The sequence below is a fragment of the Sylvia atricapilla genome, chromosome 18 (assembly GCF_009819655.1).
Source record: "Sylvia atricapilla isolate bSylAtr1 chromosome 18, bSylAtr1.pri, whole genome shotgun sequence".
In the NCBI taxonomy this organism is placed as follows: domain Eukaryota; kingdom Metazoa; phylum Chordata; class Aves; order Passeriformes; family Sylviidae; genus Sylvia; species Sylvia atricapilla.
Window position 1 is genome coordinate 1,437,156 of NC_089157.1, and position 19,880 is coordinate 1,457,035.

Here is a 19,880-nt window from a genome sequence, read left to right on the forward strand (position 1 = left end):
CACATCTCCCTGCCAATGTGTCTGTTCTGATTAACTGCACAATCAATATCCCAATAATCAATATCCCAAACCAACATGTAATGCAAATATGAAGCAGTCTGAACACCAGTCTCAGCACTGGCATCACTTTAAACATGCTGTCAAAGTTGAACAGTTTTATAAAGAGTTAATACCTACATTTTTATTTCAAGATTTCTGTAGTTTCTTAACCAACTGCAGCAAAAGGCCTTTTTTGGGGAGATGCTGAACCCAACAGCATCTAACTGCTGCAAAAGTAAGCCTGAAATTAAATCCTGATTGCACCTAAAAAACCCAAACTCACAAACAGCACAGAATAACTAAGGATCCAAATTAATGAACTAAGCTTGAAGACATGAGTAATTTATTAGGAAAGAAGCTTATTTAATATTAAATGTTCAATAACAGAGACAATCAAATTTGTAACAGAAATTCAAAGATACTTTATTTCCATTTCTCATATATCAAGAAGCTAGGAACTGCTTAGTTGTAAAAATGGGATTCATTTTAGTTCGATTCACACAAATACTAAACATTTATTCTTGTGTTTTAAAGTCCAAGAATGAAAACTTGCAATTAAACACTGAGCAAGCCATGTGTTCAGGTTATGTTGGTTTCTTATCTTAAAAAGTCTTAAAGAAAAAAAAAAAAAAAAGGATACAGGACTTATATTCTCAGTAGCATATGTGCTATTATCAACACATCTTTCTGAACTCTGGGAGGAAACACCAGTCCTGAATTAAATTTTATAAAAAAAAAATTCTAACTCAACTTTATATTTTTCTACGCCACTACAGCTTTCTTTCACCTCATTTTAAAGCAGATCTTCAGTTTAAGCTGTCTTCCACTGTCTTCGCTGACTCTTCATGTAGTAGTCCTATAATGCAAAATTTTGGGAGAACAGACGATTAGACAGCATTAAGGGCATTTTGTTCACCATTCCTATACACTCACCCAGTTGTTAGCTGTCATCTTAACTCTACAAAAACATCACCATTGAACATGACTGCCTTTAGAAGCAATGATGTAAGCATTAATGGTTTAATATCGACATTAAATGTTTAAGAGTTCCTAGTATACATAATGCAACTACAGTAACAAATTATGTTGCAAGAAGCTCATTTATCAGCTGTCATCTCCACTGTTAGTTCCTTATTTCAGGAATACAACTAAAGACCTTCTGTAAGAAAGCTATGTCAAAAGTGGGGAAAAAACTTCAAGTTGTCTTTTCAATACAGCATTGTAATTGCCTATTGCTTAGCTGCTTCATTTCCCACAGTTTCCAGCATACATTCCTGCCATCAACACTGCCATAATTTGGTGGCATCTGTCTCTGCATTTACATCTGCCTTACCAGCCTGTTACCAGCCACTCCACAGTTCTGTGCTATGGCTGACTGCAAAGTCTCCTACACAGTAGGAAATATTAAGCACATACCTCTTAAAGACTTGAATTGCATTGAAAGTAACAAGGCGAATATTATGTAGTGTTTATTGCATTTTAAACTCTTTAAAGATATCTAATTCTGGGCAGCACTGCATCCCTACACACAGTTGAAAGAAAATTCCATTCTGTTAACATCAGATTTACAGTATTCACACAATACACAAAAAGTCCTTTTCACTAGCTTCAAAATCAAAAACACAACAGTAAGCTTAAAGATTACAGGCAACAGCATTCAAACATGGATGTGGGTAGAGAAAGGAGTACCTGGCATGAGTACCTGCTTAGTTTGACTGAATCCTTGATTTTTAATTTGGCTTTTCATGGGCCGCTCACAACACCAACGCTGTGTGAGGTATGGTAGTCAGCTGCAATAATTCATAAACCCTACACTTCCATCAATCCAATGCTACTGGCTCTCGAGTTACAGAACAAACTGCATTAGAATGCAAGGCAATAAAGCAAAAAAACTAGAAACATCCTTGACAAAGAAATACTAGCAGTTTATAAGAAAACAAAGTAGTCCAACATGTGCCTCAAATATTAAGTATTTAAGCAAAAGTTTCTGCCAATGTACCAACACAATATGGACTTAATTACAAAACCAGTTCAACTTTTTTAAAAAAACGATAACAAAATCCCTAAAAATAAAAAAAAGATATTTAATTTTTCTATGGTGACTATATTACAAATATGTCCCAAAGAGGCACACTAATGGGGGCACGAGTCTGCTACAAAATAGCTGAGACAAAACAATGTACCTCAAAATGTTTTGCAGGACTACACTGTCATTTCCTTCAGAAGGTGCTTTAGTTTGTCTTCTTACTTGACTTAGTTCCATCTTCATCTGTGCATACTTACGCTGCACTGTTAAACAGTAACAAAAAGCCCTAATCAAAGTTTGAAATAATGCACTTACCTCTGTCTGATCTGAGGTCATATCAGATCAGTTTTAATTGGACTGAGTGTCACCTTCAGATTTAATGTCTTCATTGGTCCCATTGACCTCATTCTTAGTCTCACTCTCCTTCGAGTCTGTTTTTGTGTCTTCACTCTGTTTTTCTCGACTACTGGACTTCATACTACTTTTTTTATCATCAGATCCCCTCTTTTCTGCCATGAAAGAAGACATTGACCATGGATTTCAAAGTAAAAACAAACATTGCACATGTGAGATATATATTGCATACAACATGGGACAATTACTTTCTATAGCAGTAACAGTAATACTCAAAAAGTTACAGAAACAGGTTTCAGACTACCATGCTGGAATGGAGAGGGGACAAAATAAAGGTAGAAGGGGACAGTACAAGGTGGGGGAAGAGGAGAAAGGTCAGACCTTCTAACAGAGGCATCTACTCAGCTCTCTGTCAAAATGAACAAACTGAGGGTACAGAAGTTAGGCAAATGTGTAATTATGGTGCATGGCTTCCTTACTTATTATGGGACTCTTCTGGTCCCCAAGTTTTGATTTCTAATTATATATGGCCTTGCTTTGGTTTATAATTCTCTTTAATATTGATTCTTGAAAGAGAATCAGAGAAGAGTGGTGGACAATGCTTGACTGCATAATCCAAGAAACTGACACTTGCCAATTAAAAACTACCAATCCCAAACTATCAAATACTTTGTGAAACCAATATTAAGCACTGACAGCTTTGAAGGTGGAGATCACTGACAATCAAAATTACATTTGAAGCTACCCATTTGTCAGTGTTAATTCTGAATTTTATAAAAACAAGAGTCATTTATAAACAACTCATTAAAAGGGCCTGGGGAGATAGCTTGGAAGGTATGTAAGAAGCAATTTTTTTTCAAAGGCAAAGAAACAGCAAGACATGGGGAAGGAGCCCAAAATTTCATTATAATTGGGAAGGTCACTGAAGCATTTGCTACACTAAAAATTCAATCTTCAAAGAAGGAAGGAAGCCAGAAGTAAAAATATTTCCATGGGAAGAAAAACATTCAGTATTAGAGCTGCGTGCCTCATCTGTAAATTCAGTATTTGCAATTTTAATAAAAATACCAATTCCTGCTGTATTATTTCACACCATAATATTCAACTCTTGATCAGTAAAGACACTCTGGAGAGAAAAAAAATTCCAAAAAAACCAACCTCTCAGATGTCATCACACAGAAAAACATTCATGCTCTTTTTTCTGAATATTCCCTGCTATCCGGGCAATCAAAATAAATAATATAAATAGACAGATATATCCTCAACACAGGAGCACACAGATCAAACACTCTGAAAAAAGCTATTTAAAATAATATTATCACCTAGACTGGCATAACACACTTCTATATTCCAGGAGACAAAGCAAGAAATTAAGCTTTAAAAGAGCAGTGACATCCCAAGTTCTTTGTTTTATAACACACTACCAAAGGACAGGGTAAAGCCCTCAGAGAGAAATGAGGGCGACTGCCTAATGACCACCAGTAGTGAGGATTCACCTGCAGCAGCACATCCAGTGCAGGGTGCTTGGGGAAAGCACAAGGCGACGTCACCCAGCTCACTGAAGGACTAAGTCACTTTGGGTCTGTCTGCCCTTGATTTGGCAACTCCGCAGGTAGATTGCACTCTAACTAACCTTGTCAAAAAGTCTTCTTTTTGTGTCTTAAAGGTATCTCCGGTGCACACGTGGATCCACTGAGGAATAGTAGTCTTGTTTCCCCGCAGAGGACTAGTAGTCAGTCCAATAATCTTATCTTCTGTCCTATGTAGATATGGTAGATCTTAATAGCCCTATGGATGTGCAGTGTGCAGGGTTTTGTTCTGTCTTGTTTGTGTCTTGAATGTGGTCAGGAAGGATAATTTTGTTTAAGGTTAAAAAACTAATACACTGTGGTATGAAAGATCAAACTCTTCTAAAAAATTTAGTATTAAAATAGGTTTACTATAGCAAACCTGCAGTTTGCCAAGCAGAACTGAAGAAGTGTATTCAACAAATAGCCCAGTAACTTTTCAACCTCTAAAGTATCTGCAAGAAGTTAAGTTCCTCCACTGTATTTTATTCAGTAAGAGAGAAGGCACATAAAATCAGTTTGCTGTTGAAACTGAGTGTAATATTTCAGCTGTGACCTATTAGGTATAATCATATAATATTGCCTTTCCTTCCTGATTAAACACATGCACATTTTTCTGATTTGAGTTTGTGTGGGCAACTGAGATGGGTTTTGTGAGAATTCTTATTACGACCAAGTGAATCGCTTTACTGTTCAGAAAATCAAGTATAATACCCAATATTACTGAGCTGTTCTGGCAGTATTTACTGAGGTTTAATCACTAACATTAAAACATGATCATAATTATTTTTATAGAAGTATCAGAATCCAGATTAGGGAAGATAGAGAGCCAAGCCAAAGTGGTCTAGAGGCCCATTTCAGCATTAACCCTTCACAAAATGAAGCTACTTCAAAAATAGTTTTTCTTTTATTAAAAACCCCTATTTATTCCATCTGCTCTTAAGTTTGTTAACTTGAACAGTAGGTGCATTTACTGGTTTATATTATGCTAATGCTTAGCTGGTATTTATGGCTGGTGGCTCCTTTCTTTAGCAAAGGTATCCCTGACCCTGAAATCTGAGTCACAAATCAAGTGCCTCCCTTTTTACACATACTTTTTTCTTATAACCTTGGTTGCAGTCTTCTACAGTATCTTACTGAACAAGACGCCAGGACTTCTGCATTTTCAAAGCGTGGCACTAATTTAATGTGCAACTGTACACGAGTCTTGGGCAACTGTTCCTTAGGGTTTCTTAGTGCTATTCATGATTATAATGCAGTCTGAGATTTCCATATGAAAGGCACTAACCGTGAGTAGTTACAGCCTTTGCTGCTTGCTTTTACAAATGCAGATCAGTGGTGGCTGTAAAAACAAGGAGATTCTGAAGCCACGATTCCCAATGTACTAAGTTTTAACTTTTAAGTTACTATTGTGCAAAAGCCACATACTTCAGATATATGAATCTCTAAAGCTTTCTTCTTAACTACCTCCTACAGTGCCACATTGCAAATATGAGGATGCAATGGTGCTTACAGCTTCAGCACAGAAATTCAATGTTGCCTTATTAACTACTATGGGGTTTGGTTTTTTTCCTTCCTCCCCTCCTCTTTTATACATTTTTCTGTTAAAGGATTTTCCCAACAAAGGGAAATCACAAACTTCTTCAGCATTACAGTCCTGGCCTAAGGCCTATTTGTGTTTTTACAGATGGCACAGTCAGAAAAAGTAATTGATTTTCCCAGGTGGGATTTTCATCGCAGCTCATAGCATCACCTCACTGTTCTCATTTCTGGTGGAAGAAAGTAGCAAGCAGCAAATAAAACAGCCAGCAAGGAAATCAGTCAAGTTAAAACTAAAAATACTTGAGATGCTGAAGAAAGTTCACTAGCTCCTCTATTTATGGGAAGATTAGGGAAAGAACTGAAAAGCTCAAAACCAGACCAAATTTGAATGAATAAGAAAACAGTTATTTATATGCACAGATACACACATTCAGGATAACAGGACATTCTTGACCCAGTACCAGAAATCTGTTCATAAAGCAGGCAAAAAAAGCACAGTATCAGGTAGGAATAGTAACAAATTGACAGATATAGGCTACAACACCGAATCTGAGTTTAAAGCCTGCGTATCATTTCCACTGCCAATGAGCAAGCAACAAAACCCACTCTCTTACATGGCAAAGGAAAATGAGAGAAGAATCAGTACTAAAGATGCCCCACAGTATAAACCAGAATAATTGAAACAGTCTAAGGAAGTCAGGGAAGAGAAATACACGAAGCATTACCAACATTTTGGCAACCAATCCACTGGATAAATACAGAGAAGGGTCAAGCAGACAGGCCTATGCAACCCAGACACATGCACAGAGCACCTTTCATTCCAGAGAACCTCAAAAGTACCTTAGAAACACAATTGTTTCATCCATTACTGATGATCAGCCCATGAAGTGGGGTGGCTGTTTCAGACTTGCCATTAGTCAGCTCCCCACCAGAGCCAGATGCATTACGTTCCTACAGAAGTTCCAAAAGACTTTTAAAGGGGGAAATTTAGCAATAACAGTGAATTAGCATCTTCTCACAAAATGTGAATCTACAGTGTTCTCACTGTAGCTCTTTGTAATCCTATTTAAAGTTTCTGAGCTTCAGCCCCTGGTGAAGCAGTGAGTCACCATGAATGCTGTGCTACATGGCATGTACAGCTACAAAACTGTTCCAAGGACTGACACAGCTTTCTGCTGAGACTCACCTGAACACTGACAAAGGAAAACTCACTTCGTTTAAACAACAAACAAATAAACAAATAAAAAAAAAAGGAGAAAGATGGCAGGGGGAAAAGCAGGATACAGGGGAGAAGGCATAAGTTGTCATTTAGAGCATCACAGAGATTCTGCAATATTTATCTTGGACTGCATTTATAGATTGGGAAGAAAACTTAAAAGCACTGTTAAAAGGATAATGAAGGAAACATGATAGTGTTGAGAAGTAATACATAGTACAGATGAGAAGCCAGGTACCAATCTCCCACAAAACATGTTCCTGCAAAGGATAATTGTAAATATCCACTAAGAGTAAGAATATAAGTCGTTCACTCTTAGGAAACAATTACAGGCTTGTGTTTTTCTAAAGGTAAACAGTTCTTAAAATATATAAAAATCTTCTGCAGACAAAGTGCAACAGGTAAGAGAAGGACACTGGGGTGTAGGTATGCACACATGTGCAGTAATGGTAACTGGAAAGAACAAATGCTTCAAATTGCTTACAGCAACACACACAGCCTTCAGAGCCAGCTCTGATTTGATACTAAGAACTTTCAGTCACTCACTGAAAGGCTAACAGCTTTTGAGACTCTAAGAAAAGATTAGTTTCAGAACTTGCTAAGAACTCAGTCTTTACACAAACATACCTTTTTCTTTTGACTTCCTGTCTTGTTCTCTCTCTCTGCTTTTGCTTCTGTGCTTGTAGGATTTCCGATCCCGGCTTTTTGACCGTCTCCTGTCCCTACTACGAGACCTGTGTTTCCTTTCTGATCTATCATGGCTTCTGCTCCTCCTCCGGTCACGACTCCTTAATATTCAGAGAGAATTTCAAAAATATAAATCTCAGCTGCTGTTTTCTAACTCAAAATATAAAACAGTATAACAGTAGCACTTTTAAATACAGTGATTATCTGCAGAAATCAAATCTTAACATACTGCATATTTCCCAGTCCATAAGAACTAGTTTCATATTGCCCTCTTCTTCATTTACTGACAGACCTACCTACACAGCTTAGAAGTATCTACCACCATGAAATAAAGGAACTGAAGGAAGAAACAAGACCCTATTCTTTGGGAGCATTATTTATCTGCTGAAAGTTCCCTCATAAAGCCACTTCCACCACTATGGTGTCATCTTCAAAAACGGAGAGATGACATTCATCAAAACTTGCTTATCCTTAGAACCAATAAGGTGTGTCTTCGCTTAAGAAGCAAGACCCAAGTGAAGCTAACATATCAGTGATGTGATTCAGGCTGACAGATCAAGTCCCCGCAAGATTTTGACCTTTTGGAAAGTTCCATGAAAATATTTAAAGAGACACACAGAGGTACCTGCTTCGCCTTCTTTCTCTGCTTCTTGACCTTTTGTGGTCTCGTGAGCGGCTGCACCTCCTGTCAGATGTCCTGCTTGAATGCCTGCTCCGTGAGCGGCTCCTTTTACGTCTCTCTCTGTCACGAGCCCTCTCTTTTTCCTTCTCTTCCTCCTCACGTCGTCTCTTCCGTTCCCGCTCTTCTCTTTCCCGTTCTCTCTCCTTCTCCCTCTCCTCCCGTTCCAGCTTCTCTTTTTTCAACCTTTCATCACGGTCAGGCTCTTCTGTTCTTTTTCGTAATTTTTCCTTAAAACACAAGTTCACGGGAAGAAATGAAGATCACCCAAGATACTTAAAATTACAGATTCTGAGGACGTAAAAGTCTAAATTTTTAAAACAGTTCAGCGTTATTTTCCAAACAAATGACAGTGCTTCCTAAAATGCCTGAAATGAAAATCCTTTGTCTTGCAGAACTTTTTTTTTGCTTGTCACTATCACAAGAACAGAGGCCACACTACACTTCTTTAAAAACGCCATAAAATTCCCACCTGAATCAACATCTTTGCTTGTATCTAATGTCACAACGAATTACATCAGTGAAAGCACAGTGCAAGATTCCATCTCTTGGAGTGTTTCACCCTCTTGAGAAAATCCAATAGGCAGCTTTTTAGGTACGTTAGGAAACCTCCAATCATTTTTCATTTCAATAACTGGAGGAAATACTTACTTTTAAATCTTCTACAGTAGCTTTTATTTTGGCATAACCCATGTGCTGCTTTCCCATCAAGTGGTCATCTACCCTGGACTGTGCATCTCCTACAATTAAAAAGGCTCCACAAACTTCACAAACTTCCATTTGTTTTTCCTGTGCTGCAAAGCTCTCAATTGTCTGAAAAAGAAGAATATTTCATAAGGCAAAGTTTTAATCAGTGAAGAGGTTTGTAACTCTATGCTACTGTTGTCAAATATGAGGCTTTACTGAAAGCTGAAATGCATCTGCCAGCTTTATCTTTGGAGCACTGCATCCTATCACAGTAAAAAGGGAGAAAAGAGGCAACTCTGTGCCCATTCCCACATGGAAGGAGTCCAGGAGAAATCACAGAGCTATTAACTCACTGCATTAACATGTACACAGTCATATCTGCAACTTCCTTGTAGTATCAGAAAAATTAAAAATTTTACATTTTTCTTTTCAAGCTTTCCTTTTCAGATTTAAGATTTCTTTGGCATCAACTGAAATATCAGGAGCTGCAGAACTACCATGGAATATACATCAAGGAATCAAAAGGCCAGAATATCCCATGAAGAAAAAACAAAAAGAAAAACTGGCTTCTATTTAAAAGCACAGTGGTCAAATTAAACCACTGTTTCAACAGACATGAGAAGTACACTGAAATTTCAACATAAACCCAGGTGATTATTGCTGTGCAATGTCCATGAATCATACAGTATGGCCACAAACACTCTGCCTGCAACATTTATGAATTCTTAAAAATAAAACAAGAATCTCAATTTGAGCATTTCATTAAACACCAAAATAAAATCTTTAAACTTAAGCTCCTTTTTATTAACAGGAACTTGATACTCAACCTCTCTGGCTCCTGTAGCTCTCAGAGTCCAACAAATACCTGTCTCCAGTCACAGCCCTGACTCAAGGACTTTCTGTAAGTAACACTGGTAGTTCAGTAGGATTATATTGCAGAGGCTACAGGGCAAAGGTTAACTGAGACCTCACCTAGAGGAAGGTGCAAGCTCTCCTCCAGGACTGCTGCGTGAGTAATTTCATAATTTGTGTGCAGGAAGCCCATTCTCAAGGTAGAATGCCTCATCAACACACTGGATTAACAAAGCCAAATGTCCTGTTACTATGTAATAAATTCTGCACAGACCTTGCATGCCTTCAGTGGAAGGACAAGGTTATTCAGAATGTACTGTGCACCACATTTTGATATGCTGCACAGAGCTATGAACATACTACTTACTGAAGTCGTAGACCTCAGCAGTTCTCTCTCTTCCTTTAATTGTTCAACAAGTTTCATCATTCCTTGTGCTTCTTCCACCTTTCCTTCTGAACCTAGTTCTTCGATCTAAAAGGCAATATAAAAATAAAAAGTTTAATTTTTGATCAAGTAACAAAAGAAAGATCTCTCTTATGGGGGTTAAAAAACCCTCACCTGTTGAAGCAGTACATCAATTTTGTCAGTTAACACCTGAATCTTCTCCTCATTTTTACCGGTAGGTCCTGCTCCCTGCAAAAAGTATAAGAGTGAGGTGGGTTTTTTTTTCTTTCCTTGTTGTTTTGGCTTTTTTTCTGTTGTTAAAACAGCTTAAACACACAAATGTACGTCTTCACGTATTCCAGAGATGCTTTGGGAATAACCTCCCCCTGGCCTCCTCTCCCATGAGAAGCTACTAATAATAGTCTAGTCTAATATAAAACACTCCTCAACACAATTTACTCCACCCTTGTTAGGTCTAGTCACACTAATTGCTCTCAAATCAACAAAAATGTTCACAGCCCTGGCCCATAAAAGGTAAAAAAACTGTATTCAAAATCCTAACTTTAAACTCTGACACTCCCATGCAGCTACTACATATCTTTGCAGACATCCAAGTATGACTTACAAGTTCTGTGGGCTTTGAATTTCAAATTCTGAGCAAAAAATGCAAAAAATCTCACTTCAAAGATGTATTATTTGTCAGCAGTGTCCTCCCTGCAGGCTGCCAGAACAGACTAACTGCTGCCCTCCCACCTCTGCTCTGCTCCACAAGTGGTATCTCTTGAGTGGATGCTGTCCACAGCTCCTTCTGAAGCAACTGGACTTTGCACAGAACAGTGAGGTGGGGCAGCAGAAAGGAACAAAGCTGCCCTGGCAGTCACAAAACTCACACAGCACAGGTCACAGTCACTGCTCCAAATCCATCAGGGGAAAAGAAACAACTTGCTAGTGCAGGGAGGGAGGAATGTGCAGCTAGTGGAGAGAAGGTAAACTGAGGTTGTCAGGGTAAAGACAACACTTGACAGGTAGAAAACAGATAGTCATTCTGAGGAAACAAGGGACAGTAAGAACAGACAGTGCTCTTGCTGACTGTGGAGTCAGTGGCTTGTCCATTAACACCAGATGTGATCTGCTGGCTAACAGATGAAAAATCTTGCTGGTCAGGAATCTTCTGGATAACATAAGTTTTACCTGAATAGCTGAGACCCTGAAGATGCCATCTACAGGAAAAGCCACCTCAGTGACTCTTGCAGACTCACCCCAGAAGACTGTTGGTTCTGTGACAGTGCCAAACGAGCATGGCCCCTCCGGATCCTGCGCTCCACCTCTGCGAGCAAGCTCTGCAAATAGCGCAGGAAGTCCCTCTCATAGCCCACCTTCATAAACCGAGAGCTCTTCTCATACCTGAGGAAAGGTTTTAAAAATGAGAGCTCACATCAATCTGTAATAGATGAAAACTAAGTAACAAGACCCACAGGATCATAAATTCTTGCTCACTGTAAGACATATATACTATATATTATATATTTAAATAAGTACATTTTTATTTAAATAAAAATTTAAATAAATCCAAGCAAATAAAAAGAGCAAGTAATTGGTTATGTTTGGATTGCTATTAACAAATTTCAAAGATACCAGAAACTATCTGTTTTAACGTATCAAACAACAAACTTACTGTTTGCGTAGGTTTTCATCGTGAATTTTTTCACAAGGACCTAAAAAGACAACACAAAAAACTTAAGTTTGCATTCTTAAATGTTGTATTCATATTCCACCAGCACTTGTTTGTGCACCGTGACAGAAAAGGGCTATAAACATTTCACAAGGACTTTTATACTTCTGCCTTTCTGCTTCCTTTGCTTGGAGCTTGAAAGATTATTAAAGAAAAAATGCCAACATCATTTAGTAACTCTAAAACCAAAAGAGACTCTACATCCAAAGTCTTAATAAAAATAGAATTTTAGATCGAGGTTTACATCAGTAAATACAAACAAACAACATAATATCCTAAATACCTGAGGCTTTAAAAAACAGAAAAAAAAAAAAAACAAACCAAAAAAACAAAAAAAACAAAAAAAAAAAAAAAAAAAAAAAAAAAAAAATAAAAATAAACAAAAAAATACAAAAAAAAAAAAATAAAAAAAAACAAAAAAAAAACAACAACAACAACAACAAAAAACAAAAACACCAACCAACCAACCAAAAAACACACACAAAAAAAGAAAAATTACATGACAGGTAATTTTATCAGGCATTTTCTACTTTCCAGGGCTCTCTGCAACACACTGGCTACTTAAGACATAGATCTTGGGAGTCAATTAGGAGATATGTGCCCTGAGTTCATGAAGGTGGCTATGTTAAAATTCCTCACCTTCCCCAGACTCTCAAACTCTTCAGACTTAGAAATTAACACAAGGACAAAAAGTCTGGCTTTGCTAAATTGCCATCTCCAAACTACATGCCACATGTAGCCATCACTTGAAAATTACCAATAATTTAAAGCTGGTCTTCAGAAATAACTATTACAGTAAGTGAGTCTCTAATGTAAAGCAGCTCAGTAATGTATACTCACACAAAAACAGGTTAAAACTCTACTCAGGTAGAATAACCCAAACCAGACCCAGACACCTGAGCACAAGAAAAGCACCCCACCCCCAGTAATTTAGCTTACACAGTAAGAAAAAAAAATTTAAGAAGTTTTTTCACTTAGACCAAGTAGGATCCGGAATAAATATTACTTTCAGCATGCTGCATCACTGGTAACCCTTGAAATGAAAAAATTCTTTTAAAAGTGCTCTGACTGAGCAATTAACACAGCTTATGAACATTAAAAACCTAGTTTGCCAACAAAAGCTCAACTGTTAATACATTAAAGTGAATAAAAATGCCATGACTTATAAACTTACCTAAATCAGAACGGGTATTTGTAAATAATTCAGCTGGACAAAAGCCACAAAGGTAGTATTTGCAAACCTGACAGAGAAGAAAAGAAATAGGCATCATTTTTTTGCCTCTTGAATTGAAAATTCTATATAATCACTTTTATTTCTAAAACACAGTGATAAAGTTTCTTTTGAACATAGTAAAATTCCTAAAAATTTTACACAACCTCTACCTTTATATTTCCTGGCAGCACTAAGTGCTACAAGATGCATCTTGATGACAAAACACCAAAAATCTTACTTTCCCTTGCAATAGTAATAGCCCTTAATTTTACCACTAAATACTTAGGATTAGAGGAAAATGTAATCAATTTATAAATATTCAACATTTCTGAAGGAAAGGAATGACATCAGACTGGACTATTTAGTAAGTTTCAGTGAAAGTCTTAGCTGTGAAAAGCCACAAGAGGTGAGAACAACTGCCATGGAAACATGGAACAAGTTCCTTTGCTGCCTGGAACAACTTTGTGCTCAGCCACCACTTCCTCAGAGCTCCTGGCCTGGAGACCTGCAGCCACCTACACTCAGACATCAGGCACTGTCCCAAGGACTTTGATGGCAATTGAAGGACTGAGAATTATTCAGAAGCTTTCCCACTCCAATGCTATTGCTACTTTACCATCTGCTACTTTTAAGAATGACAGGCAACAAGACATCATATAGCTCAGGCAGAGAAGACATTCACTTTAACCTGGTTTCCTACCAACTAGGAAGGGTTTGTTTGTTTCAGCACAGTCTGGTTTTACATTATTGAGTCAGGTTCTTTTCCTGATAGCAGAAAAACACCATCAGAAAGTTCAAACACGCAAAAGCCTGTTACTCTAGTCAGTAAATATTTAACATATGATGGGATAAAGGCAGCTTCTGTTAAAAAGATTATCCACCCTCACCCATAAGCACGGGTGTAGCCAGCCAAGTCGGTCAGTTCCTGAAGTTCCTAACACAGAATTATCTCCTGTCTGTCCATCAGCCATAAGGGTAGAATCACAAATACTTTCATCCCTAACTTCATAAACCATCTTAAATATTTAACTTTTCACTGGACCCTTCCCACAGATGTGACTACCATTAATTAAGGTGTAAATACAAAACCAGCCTGGATGTTCTTCCAGCACCTCCTTCACATGACACCAGTCCCTCATTTTTGGCCAATCTAATAAATGTGAATGCATTACAGCCTAGTTCTGATCATCTCACACGTCCTGCAGACGAAGACTTGCAGTATCTTATCTCCCAAGATACAGAGTGAAGTATTTCAAGAAATGGGGGTGAGGAGAGAGGCCCCAAACACCACCACCTCACTAAAACGCCTGGGATACTCGTTGATCAAATTATTTATTTTAGTCAGCCTGATTTGTATTTCCAGCCTAACTGCCAGACTGCAAATCAGACAACAGAAGTTAAAACTCTACTGAGTGCTTTACAGATTCCTCAGAAAAACAATCAGGCTTTCGAGTAACAAACCATGGACAACAAACACAAACAAACAAATCTCTTATTATGTAATTTGAATACTTCTCCCATGAGCCAGGTTTGGACGCTGGTACCTATCTAAAGCAATTTACCAAGAATAGTTATGAAAACACATGAAATTACATTTTTTTTTCCTCAGAAAGAAGGAAAAAGTTACTGGAGAAAATCTGGTTTCAGAATCTGCTCTTTTCTGAAAGCTGCAATATCCTTTGTTTTACTACAGAGTTGCTTCAAAGGAGCAGTTTCTGGGATGATTTCTTACTAGTCCATAGAAATGTAATTTCTCCATACATTCTCTTCTTCCACTTTCTCATACTCACATCCAGGTATAAGGATAAGTGGAAAGACACTTCCCAAAAAATTTCAGAGATGGCTTACACAATTTCCTAAGACAGAGAGAGCACAGCAATGAAGCCTGACCATACCATACTGTTAAAAGGGTTGTAGGATATCATCTATCAACCAAAAAATTAGGCAAGCTGGCCGGTAACAGTTTAGAAACTAGCAGTAATAGAAGAAGCAAAGGAAAAGTAATTAGGAGTACAATGAACAAAACAGAACAAAAAACCCTACCCTCAATGAAAACCAAAAAGAACTATAATTATAATGTAACAGTATTAACAGGAAAATCCTCTTTTTATGAACCGATGGTTATAGCCAGAAGTTGCAGTAACCAGTACTAAAATATGAGGCAGAAACATGTATAAACACTGCATTAATTATTTATACATTAAAAACCCCAAACAAACACAGGCCATATCAAACAACAACAAAAAAATCCCTCAAACCCAAAATAACAACAAAACACATACACACTCTCTAAAAAGCTGCCATAATTTTCTCCTACCAGCTCTAGATGCTGCCACTCTAGCACTGGGATGGCACTCTGTGAATTACCTGACCTCTCCTAGGAAGCAGCCTGCAGAGAAATACTCACTTCAGAGTGGTCCAGACCACTGCAGCTGAAGAGATTTTCTTCCCCTCTCATACCTATTTCATTATGCTCTTCAACAGGAAAACACAACTTGCTGGAATCCTGCAGAATCTTGCAGGTATCATTCCAGCTCAGCCTCACTGAGCCCAACATCTGCCTTCCCAGGCTGAACATCAACTGCACTTCCAATCAATCCTGAGTAATCAATGGGGAGTGGGAACAGAAAGTGCCAAGGAACAGTAAGTTCCAAGAACCATAGAACCATTAAAGGACTGAAACAGATATGATCGATAAATGTCAACTGACATCACTCCTCCATGGTGTATCAGGCACTAATCACAATATGAAAACACATTCCATAGCAGGCAGTTTTGAAGGCAGAACTCCCTCTGCAGGTAACGAGCATTTATTCCTTTTTACAGAATTATCCTGACAACTCTGCTAGCAAGAAGGTGCAACACAGAAGTGTCACTGTCAAATTGCTGCTGCAGTATAAGCCACAGTCTGGGTTTCAAAGCCCTGAGTGCTCACATTTTCATAAGACACTATGATGCTATAACAACTAGAGATGCTTGGAGCTTTCCACTTCTTCATCACAAATTCACTAATCCCTGAAATCTCCTGGACGCAGAAAGTAGTATCCTTTACATCCAAGTCCACTAAGTTAACAGCAAGAATTGCAAGCTCAGTCGTAGTTTGGGAAGCAGTTCAAAGCTTTCCCACATTAAGAAGCTATTGACAGCTCTATATTGTTAATGCTTCTACATTAACATGTTTCTCTTCGGCAGGAAATTTATTTACTGATGGAGAAGTCTCTCTCTAACAGTAATAAACAATTACATAAGTAAATTCCTTTAGGGAGACAATTCCTAGTAAAAAGGCTGAGAATAAAACCCAGCAGACCGTGTCTTACACACCAAAAACTAGTAAATTTCTTCCCATAGTTGAGTTCTTTGAATCCATTAAAGCTCACATGCAGCAATGTTAAGTGCAATGCCTGCCCACCCAAACCCAAACAAACATAAGCTGTTCTCCTGAACCCACTCTTAAAGAGAAATGTTATTTCTTTTTAGAAGAATATTGGTAATGGAAGGCTAGGTTCTCTCCCTGCATCCCCAGGGGTACTAAGTCCTTAAATTCCACCTAGACACAAAGCAGTTTAGATTGCTGGCATTATAAAAATAAAAGCACAACACATCATAAATAGCTAAAACCATTTCATCATACTGTGAATACAAACCTACATTTTGAGAAACTGCATTATCAGAGATGATAGCTCGCAGCCATTTGTCTCTAACAGCTCTTCATGCCTCTCGACTTTCTGAAAACCCTGAGTTTGCCTTGAAGAAGCATCAAAATCTCAAACCTTACAGGAGCAGCCTGTGCTGGGCTGTCTTCTGCTACAGAACAGCCTCAGGACTCTTATGCAATCCCTGTTCCCGTAAGAACTTGCTCTGTGCAGGTGGCATATTAAAGCAAGAAAGTGTGAATCAATAAAGAAACATACCCTGTCTACAGATATGATTGTAAGCAGAAAGTAAAATATGTGACACTAGTGATTTCTTTCTGTACACAAAACAAAGTCTTTTTGCCAAACCAAGACTGATCACCTAAGGATGTGCCATCGTACTGAAATATACCACAAGTGGGACTCGAATTTTTAAAGATTAAAGGCTTTAGTCATGTCAAAGTTTTAAAATAAGGACTTAAGCTCTACAAAAGCATTTATAATATATAATCGACATTGGCACAGCAAATAAATCACACACTGAGCTACTGCACCCTCTGCTTCCACACTGTCCACTTTCACCTTGTATTTCACAGCACCTTCCAGTTTGACAGGCACATCGATGCAATCTCCACATGATAAGCAAAAAACAGATGAGCTTCTTGTGATAATCTTCCACGTTCAAAACGGATGAAATGGGGCACAAAATCCTACACTTTGGATCTATACATGCTGGCACTGAGCAGGCTGCATGTTGATCTATGTCTAATCTCAAAAGAAATTATGTTAGCACATATATTTCACCTGAAAAGCTGGACAGCAGGCAGAGGAATTAATGTTACCATTTGAGCCTTATCTGCATTTCCTGTCTTTTAAAACCTGTCAGCACTGCAAATTTTATCTTTAGGTGACAGTCAAACTGACACACGTGTTTAGCTGGGTTTTATGAACACATCAGTTGACTATAGGAACCTAAGAAAACATTCCTTGAAGAAAAGTTGTACTTAACCCTAAATAAAAGCAGAAGCAGAGCAAACAGCAGCAGCTCCTGCAGGCCTGAAGGCTCAACCCCTAAGCCTGTAACTTTCCCACTGCTCTCACAGACACAGGGCAGCTCTCACTTTCTGAACTGTCCGAGGACTGGGAAGGACTGACAAGGCCCTAAAACAACAAAAGTGAACAGCCTAGAGACAGAATCCTTTGGTTATAATCAAACTATTCAGCCTAAAGCTGTATGTGAAAAGAAAAATTGAAAATATTCTGTGATTTGCTCATTTGATGACGAAGAAAGTCATCTGAACTTATAAAAAGTGAAATGATGGGGAAAAACAAAAATCAACCAAGGAAAGAAGTCATTCTCACCATAACGAATAAACCAAACCAATCCCCTTATCTGTTCTACCTGGACAAACACGGCTCAATCCATTCACCTTGTATTTCGTATATTTCCTCTAACTGCTCCTTTTGTAAAATTCACAACCAAAACAAAGTATCTAATTGAACACTTAACTGAATTATTTTCTTAATAAAGTAAGTCTACAAACACATAAGGTCATGAAAACTTCCTGAATTCACGACTTCTTCCTGACATGCACTGCTTACCTATAGAGCAGCACTTTTCAAGGGAAGGACTGGCTCCTCTCACTTGAAAAATCTAAGTTAAGATAGGTATTGGTCCTTAGATCATGCCAATTCAACAAATTCAAACACGTATTATCACCCTTTTTAACGACCTAAATCCCATATAAAAACGTGAAATGTCATTGATTAAGATGCTTTTCAGCGCAGCCAAACCCAAGCATTTCTCCCTCCTCCCAAATAAACAACATCCTAAGCAAATGCTAAGGAGGGAGGAGCTAAACGCTTCGTGCAGCTTAAACCACAGAAATTCCTATCACTTAAGCGATCAATTATTGTAACTGTGGCACCTTCTCTTAACATGTGCCATAACTAAAAAAAGTTATCATGAACGGGAGAAAGTAAAATTTAAAAATCCATCAGCGTTCATCTCTCCCAAAGCAGCAGCTATAGGAACTCTGTAGGTACCACTGAGTTTTCTTCAAATAACTTACAGTTCAACTACGACGGCCAAAACTATCTCATCATTCATTAAAGCTCAACCAGTGGAGAAACCCAAATAAATAATAATAACAACAACAATAATAACAACAACAACGTCGTCTTATTTGAGCCACTTACTGCAGAAACTGAATGAACAGTACATTAACAAAAATACGTAAGTACTCCTAAACAACAGTCTTGCTTAGGTTTGTGTCCGTCCTCCCACCCCAAACAGATTCCTCCAAGTGAGGAAATATGGAAAGAATCAAGCTTTCCTTAACCAGATCCTCACTTTCTACAGTCTTATGTTTTTTTCCTGGTAGTACAACCCCCAGACTAATATTAAAGTCGGTAGGCGCGTGCTCTTCTTTTTCCTCCCCTACCACCACCCTCAGGAAGAGATCCACAGACATTTATCTACAAACTAGAACATCTGTCTCACCCCTCTTCGTGCAACTCAGCAGCTTCTACTCAGAACTGTTGGATTCCTTTACCCGCCGCCTTATTTTTGCGTGTCGCTACGGGAGACCTCCGCCACCACAAGTCCCCCGTAAGCCCCCGTTAATTAACGGCGACCCCGGGGACACACACAGCCTTTCCCCGCAGACACCCAGGCCCTGGGCTGTCCGTCCCGCAGCCCCACGGCAGTCCGGCCGCGGGGGGATCCTCCTCCTGCTGCGGGGGCTCGGCGCTGCTCCCGCACGTCCAGGCCCGGCGCAGGCCGCCATGCAGCGCGCAGCACGGAGAGCCCGACCCGCAGCCCCACAAACCACGCGGGGCCCCCGCTCCGGCCGGCACCTCACCGCTCCCCTCTTCTCCCCTCCCCGCAATTGACCCGGGCCGACAGAAGCCGCCCGCGTCGCTCCGACAAAACCCCGGCCACGCGCACTGTGCTAGAGCAAGAAAGGATGGAGGAGAGGGGCGGCCGTGCTACACTCACACTCTCGTGGTCCCACCGCACGTTGCTGCGCTTTTCATCCGGGGCCAGGTTCCTGTCCCGGCCCATGAGCTCATCGAGGAGCTGGGCGGCAGATATCATGGTGAGCTGCGGGCCGAATCCCCCTCGCCAGACAGCAGCTCGGCCGCCTCGCCCCGACCGCCCGCGCCGCGCCTGACAGAGACAAAATGGCGGCGGCGGCTGGCCCTGCCCACAATGCACCGCGCGGGCCGAGCCCGCCGTGCCCCGCTCCCTCACGGCTCATCTCCC

General features: G+C 39.3%; 1 protein-coding gene across 8 annotated transcripts; it reads right to left on the bottom strand.

Moving 5' to 3' along the window:
- Positions 1-437: 437 nt before the first annotated feature.
- LUC7L3 (LUC7 like 3 pre-mRNA splicing factor) lies at positions 438-19,763 on the bottom strand. Of its 8 annotated transcripts, none has more exons than XR_010744979.1 (13): positions 19,614-19,762; positions 12,942-13,008; positions 11,711-11,750; positions 11,295-11,439; positions 10,210-10,284; positions 10,018-10,122; positions 8,763-8,924; positions 8,058-8,341; positions 7,373-7,533; positions 2,434-2,574; positions 2,223-2,328; positions 1,729-1,807; positions 438-895 (listed from the first exon to the last, which is right to left on the bottom strand). XR_010744979.1 is itself a non-coding variant. In XM_066331902.1 (13 exons), the coding sequence occupies exons 1-12, from the start codon at positions 19,710-19,712 to the stop codon at positions 1,783-1,785; spliced, it is 1,410 nt and encodes a 469-aa protein (XP_066187999.1). In that variant the 5' UTR covers positions 19,713-19,762; the 3' UTR covers positions 438-895; positions 1,742-1,782. The 8 variants fall into 8 exon arrangements, 4 of the variants coding, with proteins under 4 accessions (XP_066187999.1, XP_066188001.1, XP_066188002.1 ...); XM_066331902.1 differs by having other exon boundaries at positions 1,742-1,807; XR_010744977.1 differs by having other exon boundaries at positions 1,742-2,328.
- Positions 19,764-19,880: the final 117 nt, after the last annotated feature.